The sequence below is a fragment of the Ovis aries genome, chromosome 17, assembly GCF_016772045.2.
Source record: "Ovis aries strain OAR_USU_Benz2616 breed Rambouillet chromosome 17, ARS-UI_Ramb_v3.0, whole genome shotgun sequence".
In the NCBI taxonomy this organism is placed as follows: Eukaryota; Metazoa; Chordata; class Mammalia; order Artiodactyla; family Bovidae; genus Ovis; species Ovis aries.
The window spans coordinates 57,321,011-57,342,417 of NC_056070.1; the positions used below are offsets into that span (position 1 = coordinate 57,321,011).

General features: G+C 45.7%; 1 protein-coding gene across 2 annotated transcripts in view; it reads left to right on the forward strand.

The window, feature by feature from the left end:
- The window catches only part of KSR2 (kinase suppressor of ras 2), a 462,287-nt gene that overhangs the window by 76,246 nt on the left and 364,634 nt on the right, over positions 1-21,407 (forward strand). For both annotated transcript variants that reach the window (XM_042234645.1, XM_060400779.1), the window contains exons 2-3: positions 15,903-16,043; positions 19,753-19,903. In XM_042234645.1, the coding sequence (XP_042090579.1) occupies positions 15,903-16,043; positions 19,753-19,903 (292 nt within the window). The remainder of the gene's footprint in view (positions 1-15,902; positions 16,044-19,752; positions 19,904-21,407) is intronic.

Genomic DNA, 21,407 nt, shown 5'->3' on the forward strand with positions numbered 1-21,407 from the left:
TCTTCATTCTGGAGTAAATTTCACAGCCAGCATTCCCTGTACTGTTCTCCGTCTCTCCCATCCCAAGTCCCCTCTGGAGCTTGCCTCTTGTCTTCAGGAGCCTGCATTTCCCAAGCATTTTCCAGTCCTGAACATCTTGGAGAGAGTCAAGTTGTCCCCTCTGGGGGGAAAGGCTTTGGGGTGTTTGTTTCCTAAGAGATCTGCTAAAAGCTGGAGATGTGTGTAGGGGAAACACCCTATGAGTGACGGACATAGTCTACTTTTGTGTTGTTCAGCACCACAGCTGCTGGCCACACATGGCTGCCGACGACCTGAAATGTGGGTAGTGCAACTGAAGAAAGGAATTTTTACTTTTATGTAATTATTTTTTGGTCTTAGAAGTTAATAGTTTATTAAAGCAAAATTTTTTTCAATACCCTTATTCTCCTTATGCTTTAAATTCAGCTGACAGGCAGTATAATTCTAGTCATATACGTTCAGGACATTTTAGCAATCACATATAAGGGAATTTTGCATAACGTTTGCGTCCGTTGACAACCTTAGTGAATTAAACACCTTCAAACAATTTTAACTATATTTATAAATTTGAGATACAGAATTTTTGAGTACTCAGTTGACAGACAAGCCTCCCCAACTACTTACAGAGCACATGGAAATCTAAAAAAATAAACTTGTAAAATATACTGGGCCTTAAGCCACTTTCTAATATAGTACATGAATGGAGTACAATTTCAACTTAAAATGTAAACCAGTTATTCAGTTACACATTTGAAATTAGAATTAGGAAGGTGAAGTCTTCCCCTAATTGACCCTATGTAAAACATTAAGAGAATGTAAAAGAAATACTCCAAAGGCACAGACTCTTTAATTTAAATATTACTATTACAGGTTTAATTATCTTAAATATGTCTAATAATTCATCATAGATTTTCCCAGAGCCTAAAGATGCTAACCTGTTCAGGAAACTAGTTTACCTCATGCAATTATAAGCTTCCATTTTAATGATGTTTTTGGGAGGTGAATTCTCTGATTGTCTGAGGTCACTTAATGGCCAGTCTGGATTTTTGCTAGATGTTGCTTTCTGGATTTTTGTTAGCAGTACGCATAAGCTGCCTCAACCTTGTTTAGTCAGTATGTTGATTATTTATGTAATTTTAGTTAATTTAAAGGTACCTATACCGAGCCATGTGTGCTGAGTGGCTGGTTATTGGAAAGCACAGCTCTAGATGGAATAGGTTTCCAGCATTAAGCTGGAGTAGTTGCCTGGAAAATCCCATGGACGGAGGAGCCTGGTGGGCTGCCATCCAAGGGGTCGCGAAGAGTTGGACACGACTGAGCAACTTCACTTTCACTTTTCACTTTGATGCATTGGAGAAGGAAATGGCAACCCATTCCAGTGTTCTTGCCTGGAGAATCCCAGGGATGGGGGAGCCTGGTGGGCTGCCGTCTATGGGGTCGCATAAAGTCGGACACGACTGAAGCAACTTAGCAGCAGCAGCAGCAGCAGCAGTTGCCCAAATGAGACCTGCTTTCAGTGTTCGCAGGTTTTGTGTTTTTCCCTTGCGTCGTCTGGTCTTGCTTTATGCCTGTAAGTTCTACTTTCCCTCTCATTTGGACAGTGAAGAGTAAGGCGGCACAAGGCCCAGGCCAGACCTTCCACAGATGTTCTTGTCTGCTCCTCTTTTGAGTCTGGCTTTCTTCCCCCAGTAGCACAGGGACCACAGACAGGGCCCCCCAAAACTTCCAGCCATGCCTCCTCTTATGCCATGCCCACCCACTGGTCTTTTTTTTTTTTTTTTTCTTTTTTAAATAACTTCATCTATCTTTGTCACTTGCCAGGAAGTCTCATGCTTCGCAGTGTAGGTACAAAGCGTGGGTCCCCACCCTGAAAGCTTATATTTCTCTGTACAGCTTGGTCCCTGGTGGACGATTAAGGGAGGAGGGCCAGGGGATGGGCAGTGAGAGGTCATTTTGACTGTCTGGCTTTGCCCTCCTCAAGCCAGTCCTGGTCAAAAGTGTGTGCTATTTCTTATTACTCTTCACACAGGCTGTCCTTGTTCCAGAAAGGTTGGGAGAGGTTACAGCGGGGACACAAGCTAAGGTTTCCTGAGGGGACCCTGCAATCTTATTTTCCCCCTGCTTCTCCTCATTTTCAGGACGATTGGTCACTAAGCCCTCTCCGGAATTCGAGCCCCTCCAGACTCCCTCGTTTAATCAGATCACCTAATTGGCGCTGCAGTGGCAGTGGCTAATAAAGAACCCTTCGGCAGTGGTTCTGCACCTCTCTGCCTCTGTCAGAACTCTCTGGGGACCTTGTTTAAAAGGAACAAGAAGAAAAGCCACCCCCCACCCCCGTTCTCAGGAGTATTTGATTCTGCACGTGTGGGTTGGGGGGAGCAGGGGCTCAGCCTGTGTGCTCTTAACAAGCTCCCCTAAGGGAGCTAAAGGTCGACATATTTAAAGTGTGGAATGGAAATAAGGAACAGACCAGGCTTTCAGCCCCTTCTTGTTATCTCTCTGACCTTAGGCAAATTATACCATCACTCTGTACCTCCATTTTCTCATCTTAAAAATGAAATTAGGGAATGCCCTGGCAGTCCAGTGGTGAGGGCCCAATGCTTCTATTGCAGAGGGGCATGAGTTTGATCCTCAGTTGGGGAACCAAGATCCTACAAGCAGCACAGCCAAAAAAAAAAAATATAAAAATGGGGAATGATAAAGTTCTTGGCTCTTAGGGTACATATGACAATCAAATAACATGAATGAAGCATTTAGCGCAGTGTCTGATACATGGTAGGTAGCTCAGTTAAACTTAGCTATGATTATGAATATATTATTGCATAATAGATCATTGATAAGAGCATCATTCTTAACACAACTAAAGCAGTAGGCATAGGGCTGGCGTATAAAAAGTATCAACAAATGTCAGTTTTATTATTATAGATATATATGCTGTATACTAGAGATATTGCTATGTTTAAAATTATCTTATGTATTATAGATTTAGAATTAGATGGTAAAGAATCTGCCTGCAATGCAGGAGACCCTGGTTCGATCCCTGGGTCAGGAAGATCCCCTGCAGAAGGGAATGGCAACTTACTCCAGTATTCCTCCCAGAGAAATCCCACCGACAGAGCAGCCTGGTGGGCCACAGTCCATACAGTGCAAAGAGTCGGACATGACTGAGTGACAAACACTTTATCACTATCTATGATATATATAAGAATATGAATATGTATTAGGCAAATAAATTATATATAATATACAATCCACAATAACATAATACATGTATTTACATATAATAAACTGTGTATGTTATGTAGTATAGCAAAATATATTGTCATGGCAAAAATATTAAAATTGTAATTTACCATTACGTGAGGCAGTGACCAGTGGGGCCGGCATCTAAGTAAGTGCTCATTAAATGTATGAAGCCTTTTTTTCCGTAGAGTTTGTAATATTCATTAGCAGTAAGACTATAGAGAAAAGGAAAAGCCACCAGGAACATTGAGGACTTTAACCCAAGGCAGCGGGCAGTTGTGGGCAGAGGGAGCCAGAGCTGGACTGGTGCCTGAGGTTGGCCTCGGCCAGAGGAACCCTGTTTTAATTGGGATCCGGTTTGGAGAAGGCAATGGCACCCCACTCCAGTACTCTTGCCTGGAAAATCCCATGGACAGAGGAGCCTGGTGGGCTGCTGTCTATGGGGTCGCACAGAGTCGGACACGACTGAGCGACTTCACTTTCACTTTGGCAGAGGAGGAAGGGCGCGTCTCCCAGGCCTCCAGCCCTCAGTACCGGATTTGCCTGCGGATGCAAATGGCCGGTTACTTGAGACGTTTAGCGAGTCAAATAATTCTCTTCTGTTGTCAGCTGGTCCCCCCAGCGCCGGGGATGTTATGACAATGGTCGCCCTGGCAACCGCGGGAAGGCGTTGGGCCGCCGGGGCTATTGCTTTACCCTCGGAGAGCCTGGGTGGCAAAGCCAGGGCCTGGTTGGCCTGGCTCTGAACGTGCAGCGCCCGCTGGAAAAGCAGTTGAGATTTCTGGATAGAGGCTTCGGCACTTACCCCCACCCGCCTCCTCGCCAATGATGCTAGTTCATAGAACGACCAAGAAAAATGTCTTGTATTGCCAGGCACTGATCTGAAAGCTGGGAGGAAAGACGGGCAAAAGCCAGTGCTCTTTTGAGCTGATACTCCGATGGGTGTGTGAGATGATGAGGTGGGGTGAGGGGGGTGGGGGTGGGGGGGTAACCATGGAAACCAATAAACAGGATAATTTGTGGGATAGCATGAGTGCTCCTGAGGAAAAAAACAGGGTGCTGTGATGGTGACATCGGGGGATGGTTGGGAGGGGATGACACCCAGAGGACAGGAAAATGCCATTTATGTCTAACGCCAAAGGAAAAGAAGTCTGGGCGGTGGGAAGACATGAATCGTTCGGATTTAGTGCTTTGAGCTCCTCACAGCTAGCCGGTTACTGTTAAAGAGAAGGCAGGAATGCGGGTGGCTGCTGACGGGCAGCCCTGAGGGGGTACAATGGGCTCTGGAGCCTGCCTGTTCATTCGTGTGATGTTAAGGCCAGTTATAGCTCTCCTCAGCCTCAGTTTCCTCATGTGTAAAATGGGCATGTGAACCATGAGGTTCACACGAGATGCTCTGTGAAAACCCACGTAGATCCTCGTTCTGTATTGCACTCCTTTCCAGTGCCCCCAGACTCTGCTTTAGTTTTTTTTGTTTTTGTTTTTGTTGTTTGTTTTAATTGTGCTTTTTAAAACCATCTGAGTGGTGAAGGTTTTGAACTCCAGCAAACCAAACCCCAGGGGCTTGCTCATGGGTCTCTGGGTTTATCTTGGTTTAGATTCTGAGTGAAAAGTACCCATTTTCACATTAGAGATTTCAGACATGATTATTTATAGCTCTGTCACATGTCTTGACTTTAAACTTTTTTTTGTTGTTTATGCTGCTAAATTTATCATCATGCTAATACCGAGTACTGTAATAAGGCATGGAAGATGCTGAAATCCAGGAAGGTCTGAGAAATTATTCCATCTATTGTGGACAGTGCCAGGCTGCCCCCTGGTGGGAAGCTGGGGAAACACACATCTCCGTTCCTACTCTTCCCAAGTCCTGTGATCCTTCTGACCTCAGGCCCGCAGAGACCTGATTTTGTATCCGACAGTACAGGGGCCAAAGGTGGTGGGCTCAGTTTGGATGTGCTGTTTCCAGATACCCAATGCTTCTCACTTAAAGATGGGATTTCTTTGGACGTTTTGCAGTTCAGCTCTGCATGGACTTAAATTGAGGGTGACCTAAAAAGAAATCAGGACACCTGGCATGGTGAGGACAGACCAAGGCCCTTTTCTAATCGTATTTCACAACCTCGACGTCAGGTGATTTGAACCTTCTGCTTTGGTGTGGAGAGTTATGGTGAAGAGGGAGCCGAACTGGAAATTAGCTCCCGAGTTCAAATCCTGACCCTTCTGCTTCTTTAGTGATGGGCTTTGACATAGTTCCCAAGCTTCAGAGCATCAGTTTCACCGTTTGTAGAATTTTGTTAATAAAAGCCCAACACCTGCTTCAGGACTGTCATGATGCTCTTATAAGGCAGTATCTTTAGAATCATTTTGGAAAATAGTTTAGTTAGTGGTGTAGGGAGATTGAGATCAATCCATGAAAATTCCCCAAGGGGAGGTCAGTGCCTCTCACACCTTGTGTGGGGGAAGAATCAGCTTTGTTCTTTCCTGGTACTTTGGAGCCAACACTCTTATAAAAATATGATAAAAATTGTATACTTACTAGAAAAATGAAATGGGCCCCAAACCCCAAACAAAATGGAAGCTTCACTTTGAAACTATCACGTTCAACAAAACAAAAAGCTACCCTGTCAAATAGCCATTAACATGTCTTGTCGTTTAGTTCCTCGGTCGTGTCCAGGCTTCCCTGTCCTTCGCTATCTCCCAGAGTTTGCTCAAAATCTTGTCCATTGATTTGATGATGCCATCTAACCATCTCATCCTCTGTTAAAATGTCTAAATGCTCTCAGTTTCTGTCCTTAACTGAAGGGGGCTGGCCTTCAGGGCCTTCCCATATTTGAATGGCCCTTCCTTAGGGCAGGGAGGGTGTAACAGATCTTGGATCCCACCCCTCTCCCAAGCTCTTTGTATTTACCTGAAAAATCTTAAATGAATGAATGAGAAGGTTTACTTCTCTTAGGATAAACGTGGAACGCCCACTTGTACCACCCTGCGATCTTGGAACACTGTTGTGTGAGAGGCTGTTTTCGTGATTTTTTCATCCTTGGTGCCTGTGCTGAACCCTGGCTGCCCTTCTGCTCCTGTTCTCTGCCCCGTGACTGTGGTGATTGTGTTTGCCCGGCTGTCTTGTCTGCCCCACTGGGAGCCCCTTTAGGCCTGGATCTGTGCAGCCTGCTCTTTGGATTCCCGTGGACTCCTCCCTCGAGCTCCTGCTGAAGGCCTGCTGTGCAGCTGCGCCCACAGCCCTTAAAGGGCACTGCTGGCAGGGGTGCTGCACCCTGGCTTCTAGAAATGTTTTTTGGCCCTGATTTTGTTGCCCAAGAAAGAACCTGGATGCTTAACCTTGTCTGAGAAGCAACTAGCTTTCATTACGTAATTCAGATAGGAGATGGATGTTTCTCAAGCCTGCCTAACGCTCAGAATCCTGGGGGTGCTTGCATTTCTGTAGATTCCTGGCCCTTCTCTAGATTCCTTGTATCAGAATGTCTGGATCAGGGCATGCGTCTGGAAGTTTGATTTTTAACACCTCCAGGTGCTTTTTTATGGTTAGGAAATTAGGGAAAGAGGGAACTAACTTGTAAAATTACCTAGTGCCTTAGGAGGGCCACTTAAGCTCTATGGCTCTCATTTTCCTCATCTGTAAAATGGGAATATGTGTGTGTGTTTATACATAAATAGAAATTTTATGTTTCTTTATATATTATGTATGTATTTAAAATTTTATTTAATTTGAAATGGCTAACATTGTGAATGACCCACATCTTTATTTTTGGCAACTATCTGATTTTCATGACATCTGTAGCTATAATTTAGATAACTTAGGCTTACAGAAAAATTACAAGATACACATGCACAGAAATGAGCAAATAAGTCTCACCTTTAATAACCCAGAGATGCAGGTGCTAACATTTTGGAGTATTACCTTCTTGTCTTCTGTGTGTGTCTGTACATACATTTTATATTCAGAAAATGAGATTATACTGTTCCTGTTGTGTTATTGCTGTTGGTAAGTAGATCATAACACTCTTCGTGTGTCATCAAGAAATAAGAGTTTGTTAGACTTGGGTTCAAATCTTGATTCATTCACTTAGTAGCTGAGTAACCTTGGGCCAATTATTTAACCTTTCTGGGCCGTGATTTTCTCAGTTATGGAGCTGGGCAGTGATTGAACCTGTGCTGTGATGTCGTCATGAGGATTAAATCAGTAATTCGTAAAAAAGCACTTCTCACGGCATCTGGCTCAGAGGGAGCCCCTTTTACCTGACAGCCTTGGTTGTCCTGTACCCACCCTCCCCGGGCCCTGGTGGGAAGAGCTGCTGAGCCCCAGGGCCCCCATGTGGGAGGTGCTGCGTCTTCTCTGCCCAGTCTGAGCTCACACTGGGGGCAGTTCCCTGGGTTCTTCCCTGCTTAGACCAGCCATGCTCTTCCCTGAAAGGTGATCTGTGCTCCTCTTTAACTCCGGGGGAAGCCCTGGACTTGTCTTCCAACCCGACTCTTCCCCTTCATCTGCTTCCTACACTGTTTCTCTCCCCAATTCTACTGAATCATAGTGGGGATGTTCCTTGCTTCTGGCTTCTGGGCAGGTATAGGTCCAGTTTCTGGGTGACCCTGGAAACACCTCTCCAGAATCCAAAGTAGTCAGGACACAGTGTGTGTGTGTGTGATGGGGGGCTCAGCCTGTCTTCTGTACAGACATCTCCTGTGATGGCTCAGTAGGCATGTGAACAAAGGTGATATATACCCATTTCACAGATGAGAAAGTAGAGGCCCAGGGAACTGATATGACTTATCCAAGCCTCAGAACTGGAATTTAGAAATGTACTTCTCCCAAAACAGCCAGTGGGTTTCCCAAGATGAGTGAGACCATTTTCCTGCCCTTGCGGGGTCAGTGCCCAACTTTTGAACTTCCTGTTTGATGGGAAGGACCCATGAACAACTCATAGTTTAGTATCCTGGCAAAGAGGGTGCTTTGGGATCATACCCTGGTTCCCTGCTTAAGTATTATGACTTAAGTAACTTTGTGGATCCGGGCAAGTGATTTAACATTTTTACATTTTTGATGCTCAGTTTTCTCATTCACAGAATGGGCTCAGAACATCTGTCTCATAGTTAGCATTTTTGTGTGCATTAAAAATGAACAAACATATTCAAAGCACTTATCTCACAGCACCAGACACACTGTGCATATTCAGTGAATAGTGGTTACGTTCAAGGCCATTCCCTGGTGGCTCAGACGGTAAAGCGTCTGTCTACACTGCGGGAGACCTGGGTTTGGGAAGATCCACTGGAGAAGGAAATGGCAATCCACTCCAGTACTGTTGCCTGGAAAATTCCATGGACAGAGGAGCTTGGTAGGCTACAGTCCATGGGGTCACAAAGAGTTGGACACGACTGAGCGACTTCACTTTCACTTTCAAGGCCATTAGTCCCGAAAATGCTTTATGGGAACTGACAAAGACACCCTCAGCAGACATCCCAGAACTGCTTGCATCATGGGCTTTTGACCCTGGTATCAAAAAAATCTCTCATGCCAAAGATTAAAAAGAAAGAGGTAGATCAGCATGAGCTAGCAGGGAGAGATCCTGGAGGCTTACTACCAAGTGAAAAAATATGATATAATTGATGTGGAAAAAAACAACAACAACAAACAATCCTGCCCATCAAACCACACTGCAGAGTTTCTACATGTATGTACATTTACGGAAAGTAGGGCTTCCCAGGTGGCTCAACAGTAAAGAATCTGCCTGCATGCAGAAGACATGGGTTCGATCCCTGGGTTGGGAAGATCCCCTGGAGAAGGGCATGGCAACCCACTGCAGTATTCTTGCCTGGAGAATCCCATGGACAGAGGAGCCTCATGGGCTACAGTCCATGGAGTTGCAGAGTCAGACCCGCCTGAAGCAACTGAGAACTAGCACATATGTGAATGTACATGGGAAGGGTCTGGAATGAAGGACAGCAGAGGAATCTCAATAGTTTCCCCCATTTTCTCCATGGAGAAGGAGGCCAGCATGAGAAAGCGTGGTCACAGGGAGCTTTGTCTGGAATGTTCTAGCTCCTCCTCTACGAGGAAAATATATAGATGTGTTTATTAAATAATTAAGATGATCCTTTCTGCAACACTGAGTCTTTGGAATCAGATTGGGTTTGAATCCCTGCCCTCTTCTTAAGTTGTATGACAGGGAGCAGACAACTTAATCTCTCTGGGCCTCGTTTCTTCATCTTTGAAGTGTAGCTCTTAACAGCACCTGCCTCCAGGGGATGTGGGGAAACACTGACAGGATGCACGTACAAGCACATGCAAGCACCCAATAATGCTACTTTTATTTTTATCAGTGATGCCATTTTTATCAAATAGCAATGATGCTTATGGGCTTATAGGCCTCCCTTGTAGCTCAGTCGGTAAAGAATCTGTCTGCAGTGCAGGAAACCCAGGTTTGATCCTGGTTTGGGAAGATCCCCTGGAGAAAGAAATGGCAGCCCACTCCAGTAACCTTGCCTGGAAAATCTCATGGACAGAGGAGCCTAGTGGGCTGCAGTCCGTGGGGTCGCAGAGTCGGGCACAACTGAGCGACTAACACTTACTTCAGTTCAGTTCAGTTCAGTCGCTCAGTCGTGCCCGACTCTGCGACCCCATGAACCGCAGCACGCTAGGCCTCCCTGTCCATCACCAACTCCCGGAGTCCACCCAAACCCATGTCCATCGAGTTGGTGATGCCATCCAGCCATCTCATCCTCTGTCGTCCCCTTCTCCCCCTGATGCTTATTTCACTTATTCTTCCAAATCTGCAAAGGATTCCTTAATCCTTTAACGAAGGGATGAAGATTCCTGTGTCTTCATCACTCACCACTTATGATGTGAGGAAAACAGTAATAAAGTTTATAATACTGTATGTACAAATAAAATGCCAGGAAGGAATTGATAAAGACTTGCTGGAGAAGGTGACATCAGAGATGGGCTTTGGGGACAAAGTCAGATTTTCATGAGTTGATACGGTGGTATATCAGTTAGCTGTGGGTCCCACTAATGCTCTCCAAACATTTTTTTTCTATTGATAAGCAGGCAATACATACACATTGTATTTTCTAATATTGCTACAGAGGAGCAAACAGGAAAAAAAATAGTTCACTTGTAATCTTACTGCTGCTAATATTTTGTTATATATTTTCCCAAGGTTAGAAACAAAAATTTCTTTAATGTTTTTATTTCCTTTTGGCTGTGCTGCTGCTTTGCTTGGGCTTTTCTGTAGCTGATGCCAGCGGGGGCTACTCTCTAGCTGCGGCGCATGGGCTTCTCATTGCAGGGGTGTGGCTTCATGCAGAGCACAGGCTCTAGAGCGTGCAAGCTGCAGCACCTGCAGCACATGGGCTCAGCAGTTGCAGCTCCCAGGCTCTAGTGCACTGGCTCCATAGTTGCGGCACACAGGCTTAGTGGCCCCGCGGCATGTGGGATCGTCCCAGATCAGGGATCGAACTTGTGTCCCCTGCTTTGGCAGGTGGATTCTTTACCTCTGAGCCACCAGGGAAGCCCTCCCAAGGCTTTTTTGTATGCATCTATACCCATAAAGTTTTATAAATCTTTTAATATATTATTTATATATTACAAATGTTACACATACATATTTAATACATTATCTTAATGGTATGGCATTGTATGAATATATTGTAATTTATTTACATAGACTTCTGTCATTGAAGAGTTGGAAGGTTTCCAATCTTTCATGTCTATCATCCGCTTGGAGCAAGACCTCATGAATAGCCTTAATTATTTCTTTAGGATGAAACCCTAGTGCAGCATTGTCCATTAGAACTCTAACGAGAGTGACAGATGTGAGCCAAATGTATAATTTAACATTTTCTAGTACCCACATTAATAAACAGATGAAACTCATTTTAATAATACATTTTATCTAACCCAGTGTATCCAAAATATCACTGAAATGTGATCCATGTAGAAATATTAATGAAATATTTTATGTTATTTTTTTTCCTATCCAGTCTTCGATAGCGTGTATTTTACACTTATAGCATACCTCAATTCAGACACGAAAATTTCAAGGTTAAAGTAAAATGCGGCTCTATCATAACAATAAAATTATGTTTAACAGAAAAATATTGTACATGACTTCCATTTTCAAATTTAAATTAAATTTAAAGTTCCATTCCTTAGTCACACTAGCCATACCCTAAATGTTCAGTTAGCTACATGTGGCCAGTGAAAGAACCATTTTGGCCATATTGAGACTGAGATTAAGTCAGCCTCACTAACATCCGCTTCTCAATGTGTGAAACCAAAGCACAGCTGGGGATGGGGCCTGAATTTGGGATCTGAGAGCCCGCTGGCAAATATCAAGACCTGGAACAACAGCAGCAACGTGCCACAAGCAGCAGCAAGGCAGGCCACATGGTCTTGCAGCCCCACTCCCGGGCGTGTATCCAGACGAACCGATGATTCGAAAAGATACCCACGCCCCTCTGTTCACAGCTGCACTATGTACAGTGGCCAGAACACGGCAGCACCCGACACGTCCGCTGACAGACGCGCGGGTAAAGCAGACGTGGTGCATGCATGCAGTGGGATAGCGCTGGCTACAAAAGAGAAGGAGTGTCATGCGCAGCCACAGGGACGGGCCTAGAGCTTGTCATACCAAGCGAAGTAAGTGAGAAAGAAAGAGGAAGACAAGTGCCTTATGATATCGCTTATATACGGAATCTAAAATACGGCGCACATGAACTCATCTGCAGAACAGAAGCAGATGTAGCGAGCAGACTTGTGGTTTTGCCAAAGAGGGTGGGGTGGGGCAGGGAGGGGTGAGCTGGGAGTTTGGCACTGGCAGACACAACTGTTATACATAGAAACGGATAAACAACAGTGTCCTATAGTAGGACACAGGGATGTACCAAAATATTCAGTATCCTGTAATAAACTATAATGGAAAAGAATGTAAAGAAGAATATATACGTATGTGTGCGTGTATATATGTAGCATGGGTACATGCTTGCTCAGTTGTTAAGTCATGACTCTCTGCAACCCTATGGACTGGAGCCCACCAGGCTCCTCTGTCCATGGGATTCTCCAGGCAAGAATACTGGAGTGGGTTGCCATTTCCTCCTCCAGGGGATCCTCCCTGACCCAGGGATCGAACCCATGTCTTCTGCACTGGCAGGCAGATTCTTTAGCTTTGAATCATCAGGGAAGCTCCATGAATATACGTCTAAGTGAATTACTTTGCTGTACAGGAGAAATGAGCACAACATGGAAAATCAAGTATGCTTCAGTTTAAAAAGCAGCAGCACCAACAATGCAGGCAGCAGAACCAGGGTGAGGAGGCAGCCCCGCAGGGGTCGAAGTTTCCTAGGGCAGCACCCACGCAGGGCAGTAGCCTGGTGGAGTTGGGGAATTAACTAGATTCAGCAGATGGAGCCAATACATATATCGGGGATTGATTTTCCTCACTGTCTGAGAAGAGTGATACAAATGTGGGGAGGGGAAATGCTAGAGGAAGCCCTGTGGTGTTGACTAGGATTAGAGGTGTCAGTCAGCTATACATAGAGATAGCAAAATCAGTGTAAGTGCAGCCTAATGATATTTATGTGTCTACATATTCATACATGCATTGCACATACCTATGGTGCCCAGGCTGTCTACAGAGGGAACTGGAAATGTCAATGATCTCACCAAGTACCCAAATCTTGGTTTCTGAATACCATGAGGAACCAAGCAAGACTCCTTGGAGAAATGACTGATCCAGGGTTGGGGCAGGAAAAGGAGATGATGAACCTGGAAAACTTTGTTGTGCCAGAAAGTAAGGAAGTACTCCAGGAATGATGGGGATGCGTCAGAGTGTCGTTTTTCTCTTTTTCTTCTGTGTGGTTTTCCGTACCCGTGTAAAGATAACTGTTAAACCACTCATAGACTAAAACAACAGACAGACAGCAGAGTTCTATAGATGTCTCAGCTGAGAGCCTGGCTCTGAGTTCTCAGTAGGTCAGACCCTATTCATTCAGAAATAAGTTAGAGAAGAAAGACATTCTTTCGGACATTTTTCTATTTTAACACTCGAAACAGATTCCAAATGACAGGTATTCTAGGTACGTTGGCTCATTAATGTGATTATGGTGCCTGTTATTGCAATGGAATGTGGGCTTGTCAAGAATGGCAACTTTCTCTTTGTTAGTAAGGTGAATAAAATTAATGTTAGCTTAAAAACCACTTTTCTGATTTCTTCCAATGCACTTCAGTGTCAGGCAGCAGGAATGCCCTGGCAGCTCCTGGCGTCTCTGGCACCCTCCTGACAGTTCTCGAGGGGAGTGAGGGCTGTCTTCTGAGTGCTTGCGAAGGGAGCCTGGGGAGGCTTTTCTGTGGCCCAGCCCGGCTCACTTGTTATCCCTGATCCCAGTGCTCTGGCCAGGCGTGGGTCGCCAGCCCGCCCTGCAGCCCAGGTGTGGTGGGTGGGTGAGGCCAGCCTCGTCTCAGCCATGTGAACTGGGAGCCAAAGAAGTGTCACGCGAGCGTATGTTCCTCGGTTCTTTGTCTCGTCACAACAAAGATTTGGAGTGACGGACATTGGCGCCGCCTCGGCGAGTCACAGCTCTCAGGTCTTGGATAGACCGTGTTATAGCTCTCAGGTCTCAAATGGACTGTGTTATAGCTCTTAGACAAATCAGTGTTACAGCTCAGTGTTACAGCTCTACTTTATTTAGAAGATAGCAGGAAGATCCATCTTCGAGGCGTGAGGGCAGGTTGATCTAAAGACACGAGGAGAAGAGCGCCCCAGCGCGTGGGAGAGTGAGCGAGAGAGCTGGCTCTGGCTCCTCTGTTTATATGTTTATCTCTCCCTGGGCCTGTCCTATGTAAACTGGGCCAGCCAGGAGTGTTGTTTGTTTTACCTGAGGTCCTCACTCCGGTCCTCGGACCTTCTTTTGTTTAATTTTCGCGGGCTTTTCCGTTCCTTGTCTGTGGCCACCGCCATTTTGGACTCCTCTTCCCTGTTCTACCTGCCTAACAGAAGGAAGGTTCCCCCGAAAGAGACTCAAACGGTCTTTACCAAAAGAAGGGCAGTGCTCACCAGCTGAACAGAAACACACGCCTGCTCCTGTCATTCCTTGCTCCAAATTATGTGATCCTAGAATTCCAGGGGGCTTCTCTGGTGGCTCAGTGGTAAAGAGTCCACCTGCCAACATAGGAGATGTGGGTTCGATCTCTGGGTCTAGAAGATCCCCTGGAGAAGGAAATGGCAACCTACTCTAGTATTCTTGCCTGGAGAATTCCATGGACAGAGGAGTCTGGCGGGCTACAGTCCATCGGATCACAAAGAGTCGGACAAGACTTAGCGACTAACCAACCACAGAATTCCAGGACTGTCTTCTTGATAAATATTGATTGACAGGTGCTTTGAAATGTCAAAGGCATTTATATACCTAAAGATTTTTATTTTTGTTTCATTGAGTTATCTTTATTAAATAGATTTTATATCACAAAGATGATAATATACTTTGGGTAGCTATTGAAACAAGGCAAAAATATATAGAGAAATGCAAAGCCATTTTTTGTCACCCCATCTATAGGTCCTCCCCATCCCAACTTAGCAGGCTGGGGGGTGTGTCTTGCACACTTTATCCTCTGCTCATACATGCCTATTGCCTTCCTTTTGTTAATGTTGTTAGCTTTTACAAAATAGGCAGTTAAAAAAAAAACTTGCCTTTTTCACTCCATGGCATCCCTCTAGAAGCATGAGTTCAGGTCCATCTCATTTTATTTTTAAAATTTATTTGTTTGGCTGCTCCGAGGGGCATGCAGGGTCTTAGTTCCCCAAGCAGGGATGGAACCTGGGTCCCTCTGCAGTGGAATCACGGAGTCTTAACCACTGAACCACCAGGGAAGTGCCGGTGTCCATCTCATTTTAAAAGTATTTGTTAATTTGTGAATATCTGCATGTGTCTTAAGATTGAAATAATACACAACGAGTTAAACAAAGGTTCCTCTCGCGTCTGCTACCCACCCTCCCTCTTCCCTTCCCTAGAAGATTAGAGATCCTTCCAGAGTGTCTGCGTTTACAAAGATCTACAAATGTAAAATTTCCCACATGAGTGAGAGTATTTTTTTTTAATTTTTATCAGCGCATCTTGTCTCAGTACAATAGCACGCTTCCTTGCTTTATTCTGCAGCTGCATAGAGCTCCTTGTGGGCCTGTATCCTCATTTATGAAGAGTCTCCTACATATGGCTCCTTGGGGTGTTTGCAGTCTTTCACCATTGCAAACAGATGTGTAGGAAGTATCCTTTTCTGGTCATTTGCCATAGGATGAGGGGTCTGAGAGAGAAGTTCCCAGAAGTGCAACTGTGAAGGTCAAAGGAGACCTTTGTGCAGTGGAGACGTGGATGGATACAGCCCAAGTCCCACAGCCCCACTCCGCGGGAACTTCGCACGCCTCGCTCCCCGGCAAAATATTGGAACCTGCCTGTGTGTCCATCTTCACCAACACAGTTGGGTCATGAGTGGAAACTGGGTCTCACTGCAGCTGAATGGGTCTTTAAAATAGAGCTGGATGAACTTGGGGTGGGAGGGAATGCTGGCGAGATGCCTGCCTGTCCTCCTGTGGTAATACCTCTGAGACGCGTCCTCTGTTCTCTGTGTCTCTCCGCAGAGCAAGCTGGTGAAGTACTTCAGCCGGCAGCTGTCCTGCAAAAAGAAGGTCGCCCTGCAGGAACGCAACGCTGAGCTGGACGGCTTCCCCCAGCTCCGGCACTGGTTCCGGATCGTCGACGTGCGGAAGGAAGTCCTTGAGGTGACTGGAGGCGACCCCTGCTCCATGCCCCTTATCGGCTGGTAGCCAGCCCCCTCAGGCAGTGGGGTTTTGGCTGTGTCTGGCACACAGTAGGACTTGAATATGTGTGGGATGAAAATACAGAGCATCTCTGATGCTCTGAATGAATGAAGTCAGTGAGAAGGTGTTCCTAGGGACTTCCCTGGTGGTTCAGCGGTTAGGGATCCGTGCTTCCACAGCAGAGGGCACAGGTTCGATCCCTGGTCAGGAAACTAAGCGCCCACACACAGTGTAGCCAAAGAAAGAAAGAGTGTGGTTCTAGAGTCAGGTAGACCCTCTTTCAACTCTGCCACTTAAGGACTCGCTTGGTGACTTGGGTCAGATCACTTTACCCCTTAGATGGGTGCTGTCCAGCAGAATGTTCCATTATGATGGAAATATTTCATATCTCTGCTGCCTGATGCAGTGGCCACCAGCCGGATGTAAGCTACTGAGCACTGGAACCGAGGTCAGTGCATGTGACTGAGGAACTGAATTTTTAATTGTATTTAATGTTCATTAGTGAGGCCAGTGGCCACTGTACCAGGCAGCACGGTCTTAAGACATTAGTTTTCTCTCCTCTTCTTAAGTAGCTGGTGTGATAAAATGAGATAATCTGTGTAAAATGTTCAGACCATAGTCTGAGACCTAATTGTACCCAGGAAATGTCAGCTTACTATTATTATTGTCATTGCTGTTGTTGAAAACTTAGGAAGTAATGGGTTTTCCAGTGACAAAACCAAAACACCTGTTGTCTTGTGTCCACCCTCCAGGGTGGACCACATCCTTAAGGTTTCAAGGGTGGTGAGATTTCCTTACCCTCTGGGATCTTGGGTCCCCACAGTTATTAGTGACTGCGTGGAACCTTTCCACATTCATTGAATCTTCAGGGCCAGGCATAGTATTGAGGGCTTTACATGCAGGCTCTCAGCTCTGGAGAGTGTTCAGACCCTCACGATGACCTTTGAGGTTGGTCTGACTGTTACCCCATTGTACCGAGCAAGGAACTGAGGTTGGGAGATGGAGGGACTTGCCCTGCTAGTGAGTGGGAGGGGCTAGCAGGAAAAGCCAGCTCAGATAGACTCCAGAGGGTGAGGTGGGAAGCATGGTGCTTTCTCCTTGTTTTCCTGATGTGGGGGCCTTTCTGAGCTGGGGAGAGGGGTGCTGGGTGTGCCCCTTGCCTGCAGGGCCAAGTGCCGTTTCTCAAGGCACTCCCTGCTTCCTTCTCAGAGAGGTCTGAAAGATCCTCTTCTGCCTTTTGTCTTTTTTTAGACCTCGTCCTCAGTGTAATCTTGCCTGAACCCACCACATCTAACAGTCCTGAACTGGGGGCGCAGGACCCTCCCACGTTTCCCCATCCTCTCCATCCTCCCCACCCCATCTTGCGCCGGCGCACCAGATGGCGTATGCGTCTGTGTTTCTTAGTGTCATTCCCAGGATGGTGGTTTCTTGTGAACATCCTTCAAATGAAAGGTCTCATAAGAGTTCAAGCAGTACATTTTATTTGCTTGACCCTGTATACACTTTTCAGAGGCTTTTGGAACCATTTATTTATCAAATGAGGCGAATAAGACGGAGACTAATCTTCAGGGGTTGAAAACTAGTGGCGCTCTGTCTTATCTTGTATCTGATGCACAGATTATTTTTTGTCTGAAAAATTATTTTTGAGCCCATATGTAAAAGTTGAAAGAGTTTGCATTAAAAACCCAGGTCTTCGACTTCTCTTGAAAAATCGGAATTGCTGACACACAGAACTGAATTTGTCTGGTGTCAGTCTGCCCCTTAGGAAACCGCAGGCGAGTTTGCAGCTTTGTTCATTTACATTTACCTGGGCTGCAGGTGCTTGAGCTCAGGCTCTCACTTTAGTTTGTTGGAATAAACGAAGTCCAAGGCCATCCACCAGGCGGTGTGGACGTAGCAGGGTTTCCAGCTCTCTTTCTGCAACTCCTGCATATGTCCACAAGAGGGCCACCTTCTGCGGAGGAACAGGCACTTCAGAGAACGCTCCCAAGAGAGACTGCCTGGGTTCAAACTTACTGTGTGACACTGGGGAGTGGTCTAACTTTTCTGAATTCTAGTTTCCTATGTACAGACTGGTGATGATGGTAAAAGTACCTGCTTTATGTGGTCTTTGTGACCTTGAAAGAAAATCCACGAAGAGCACTTAAAGTGGTGTTACATCTATTTCGTTTATTATTATTATATCCAACAGAAATGCTTCTCCTCTTTTGGCTCAAGCATGTTAAAGCCTTCTGCATTTTTTTCTGCCTTTTTCCTTTTGTGATGTGTGGGTGTGAGCTATAAACTTTAGTGTAAATTGAGTATTTTGGAGGATACATAATAGGATTAAAACACGCAAGTGACTCTTGCAGCAAAGTGGAGAATTCTTTTATGTTGTGAATCATCCCTTCTAAATGTATCTCGTTTTATATCAATACTTCCAGATCTTGGTCCATCACCTTTCTTAAAGTGGCGCTACCCCTGTAACAGTCCCTGTTTGAGAAAGCTTCTATGTGACTCATTACTATTCTCTCCACCCCTGACCTAGTGAGTTGGAAAGGCGCTGACTGGGTTTCAGCTTTTGCCTGGCAGCTTTTTTTTTTAATAGAATTTTTTGTGCTGATGCGGTTTTCATCTTTCTATTGTAATACATAGATATGGCCACAAGAGGGCAGAACTACTCCACAGTAGTGCCTCAGAATCGCCATTCTTTGATATCTCAAACTCTTTCTTTCAAAATAAAAATAATACGTAAAAACACTGGTTATCATTAAGTGCTATAATGTGAAGTCTAGTTTTTGTGAATACATAAACATAGAAATCGACAAATTTCGAGGTATGTCCGTTCTGTAGTGTACAGAGACACACGGTTTGGGGGAGGGGAGTGGTTGCTGACAGTGGTGAAGGGACATCTGACTCACACATTTATACTCGGGAATCTTCCTTTTCTTTTCCCAGCCCTTGTCTTCAGAGGTGTCCTTTTCCCCCACTCCATGCAATGCTCCCCTTTGTCTTAGGTTGCAAAATCATGCCTCTAGTCGGGCTCAGACACAAACCCTGTTTCACTGACAGCATTGAACCACCCACAGGGTTCCAGCCCCCATTTCCCCTTAGGGCTCCTGAACCCCCAATCTGAACCCTATAATGTGTGTGGCTTGGAAAAAAAGAAGCACGGAATGGAGACCAGCCATCAGGAGACTGGGGCTGTCTGGTTTGCTCTGCTCTGAGGTTACCCGGGATTTGCAGCAAGTCAGTGCAGTCCAAGCTGGGCAGGAGGCATGCAGAACCCTCCAAGATGAGTAAACTGGAGCCTTACCCATAAGGAGTTCAGGAGCTGGATAGACAGACAGACAGGTAATTAATGGCTACCATTTGCAGAGCTCTCTAACGGTGTGGATACATAGCATGTGAGCATATATGTTACTTTACAAATCTCATGAGCTTAACATTCCCATTTTACAGGTGAGGAAAGTGAGGCTCAGAGAGGTTAAGTTATTTGCCCAGGGTCATTTAGCTACCGAGTGGCAAGGCTGAGATTCAGATCCAGGCCTGTCTGACTCCAAGATAGCAATCCCAAGCAGACGTCCACCCAGAGCCTGGTGTTCCGCTAGGTACCACTAGGGGATGGCATGGAGGCCTCCTCTCAGGGTGCTTCGGGTCTGGTTACCCTTCTCTCTCTTCCCTCCTCTAGGAGATCACCCCGGGCCAGCTGAGTCTGGAGGACCTCTTGGAGATGACAGATGAGCAGGTGTGTGAAACCGTGGAGAAATACGGGGCCAACCGGGAGGAGTGTGCCCGCCTCAATGCCTCCCTCTCCTGCCTCCGGAACGTCCATATGTCAGGTGAGCAGACCCATGGGGATGGACGCTCGTCCCCAGCGTGCGCCGGCGTTCCCGCGGGTTCCTGTTCCCGCACCTGCAGGCCAGGTTGAGGCGGAGTCGGTTCTGGATGGTGTGTGCCGCTCATGAGCAGAGGAAAGGGGTCTGGGGTTCGGAGCCAGAGGTGGTCAGGGCAGCTGTTCTTGCCCACCCTTCTGAGGTCGTTCAGCATTTGGTTCTGGATAATTAAGGTCCAGATATGGAAATATTGGACACGTGTGAAAGTTGAGGGGTCTTGTTACTTTAGACATTGTGACGTGCCTTTGTATTTAGGCTCAGCATCTAACTTATTTTCTTACATAAATAATATAAATTCATTGTAAAATAAGTTGAAAAAATAGATAAAATAGCAGCCCCAAGTCCCCACCCTCTACTGTTATCGTTTTGGTATAGTTTTTGGTGTAATTCTTCCTGACAAATGGGTATGTATGTAGTGTCTTTAAATGGTCAATGATAAAACCATAAAATTAGGGCTAGCCATACATATGATTTTGAAACCTACTTTTTTCACCCAGCAAAATAAGCTCTCACTTGTTTTATCAGTTTGAGGTCCAAATATATTGTCATCTTCCGTTGCTATTTCTCATTAATTGCTCAAATCTCTGTTTGCCCTGATTAACAAGACATCAAAAATCGTCCTGACTGAGGCTTCCTGCTTTCCTCTAGTCTCATGATTTTCCCACAATTTGCGGGGCCTTTTCAGTCTTAAGAGATCAGCTCTGCAAACATCAACCAAAGAAAAGCATTATTGGTCCACCTGCGCTGTTGTTCCAGTTCCTGCCACAAGGAGTCACTGCTGAGCACCAGTCTGGCACAGTCAGGTGGATGTTCATAGGTGCCCTCGATGGATTCAACATGCAACATTCGACGAGCATTTATCGACTGACTGTATGTGCCAGCAGGGCTCGGTATATGGAAGTGGACAGAGTAGAACATGCTTGAAGCAGGTCATTGGGCCAGGCTTTTTGTGTTCTTTCTTGCTAGCGGATTCTAACGATGGCTACAGTCACCATCAGGCATCCCTGAGTTGGGGGCTGTCTTGCCTTGAAGGATATTTGGTGGCTTTCCTGGCCTCTGTCCACTAGACACCAGTAACACCCCCTGTCACGACAAACAGAACCATCTCTAGATGTTTCTAAATGTTCCAGGGAGGGTGCACAATTATCCCTGGTTGACTAACTTTAAAGGTCATGTTATTCTTCACTCTGGTACAATGCTATTGACTCACCTAATATTTGCGTAGTTAAGAGCGGCACTCAGCGCAGACAAAACCTGCTTCAAGGTGACTTCTCTCCCCCTGCTGTGAGAAGCAGGTGGCAGTTTTCTCACCCTTAAAAACTGCACCGAATTGCAGTATTATATCACAAACAGCTTCCTCTGTCAATAAATGCATTTGCTGCTCATTTTTAATGCCTGAATTCTGCCACCATTTATTTCACCCCCCTCCTAGTTCTAGAAAGATACGTTG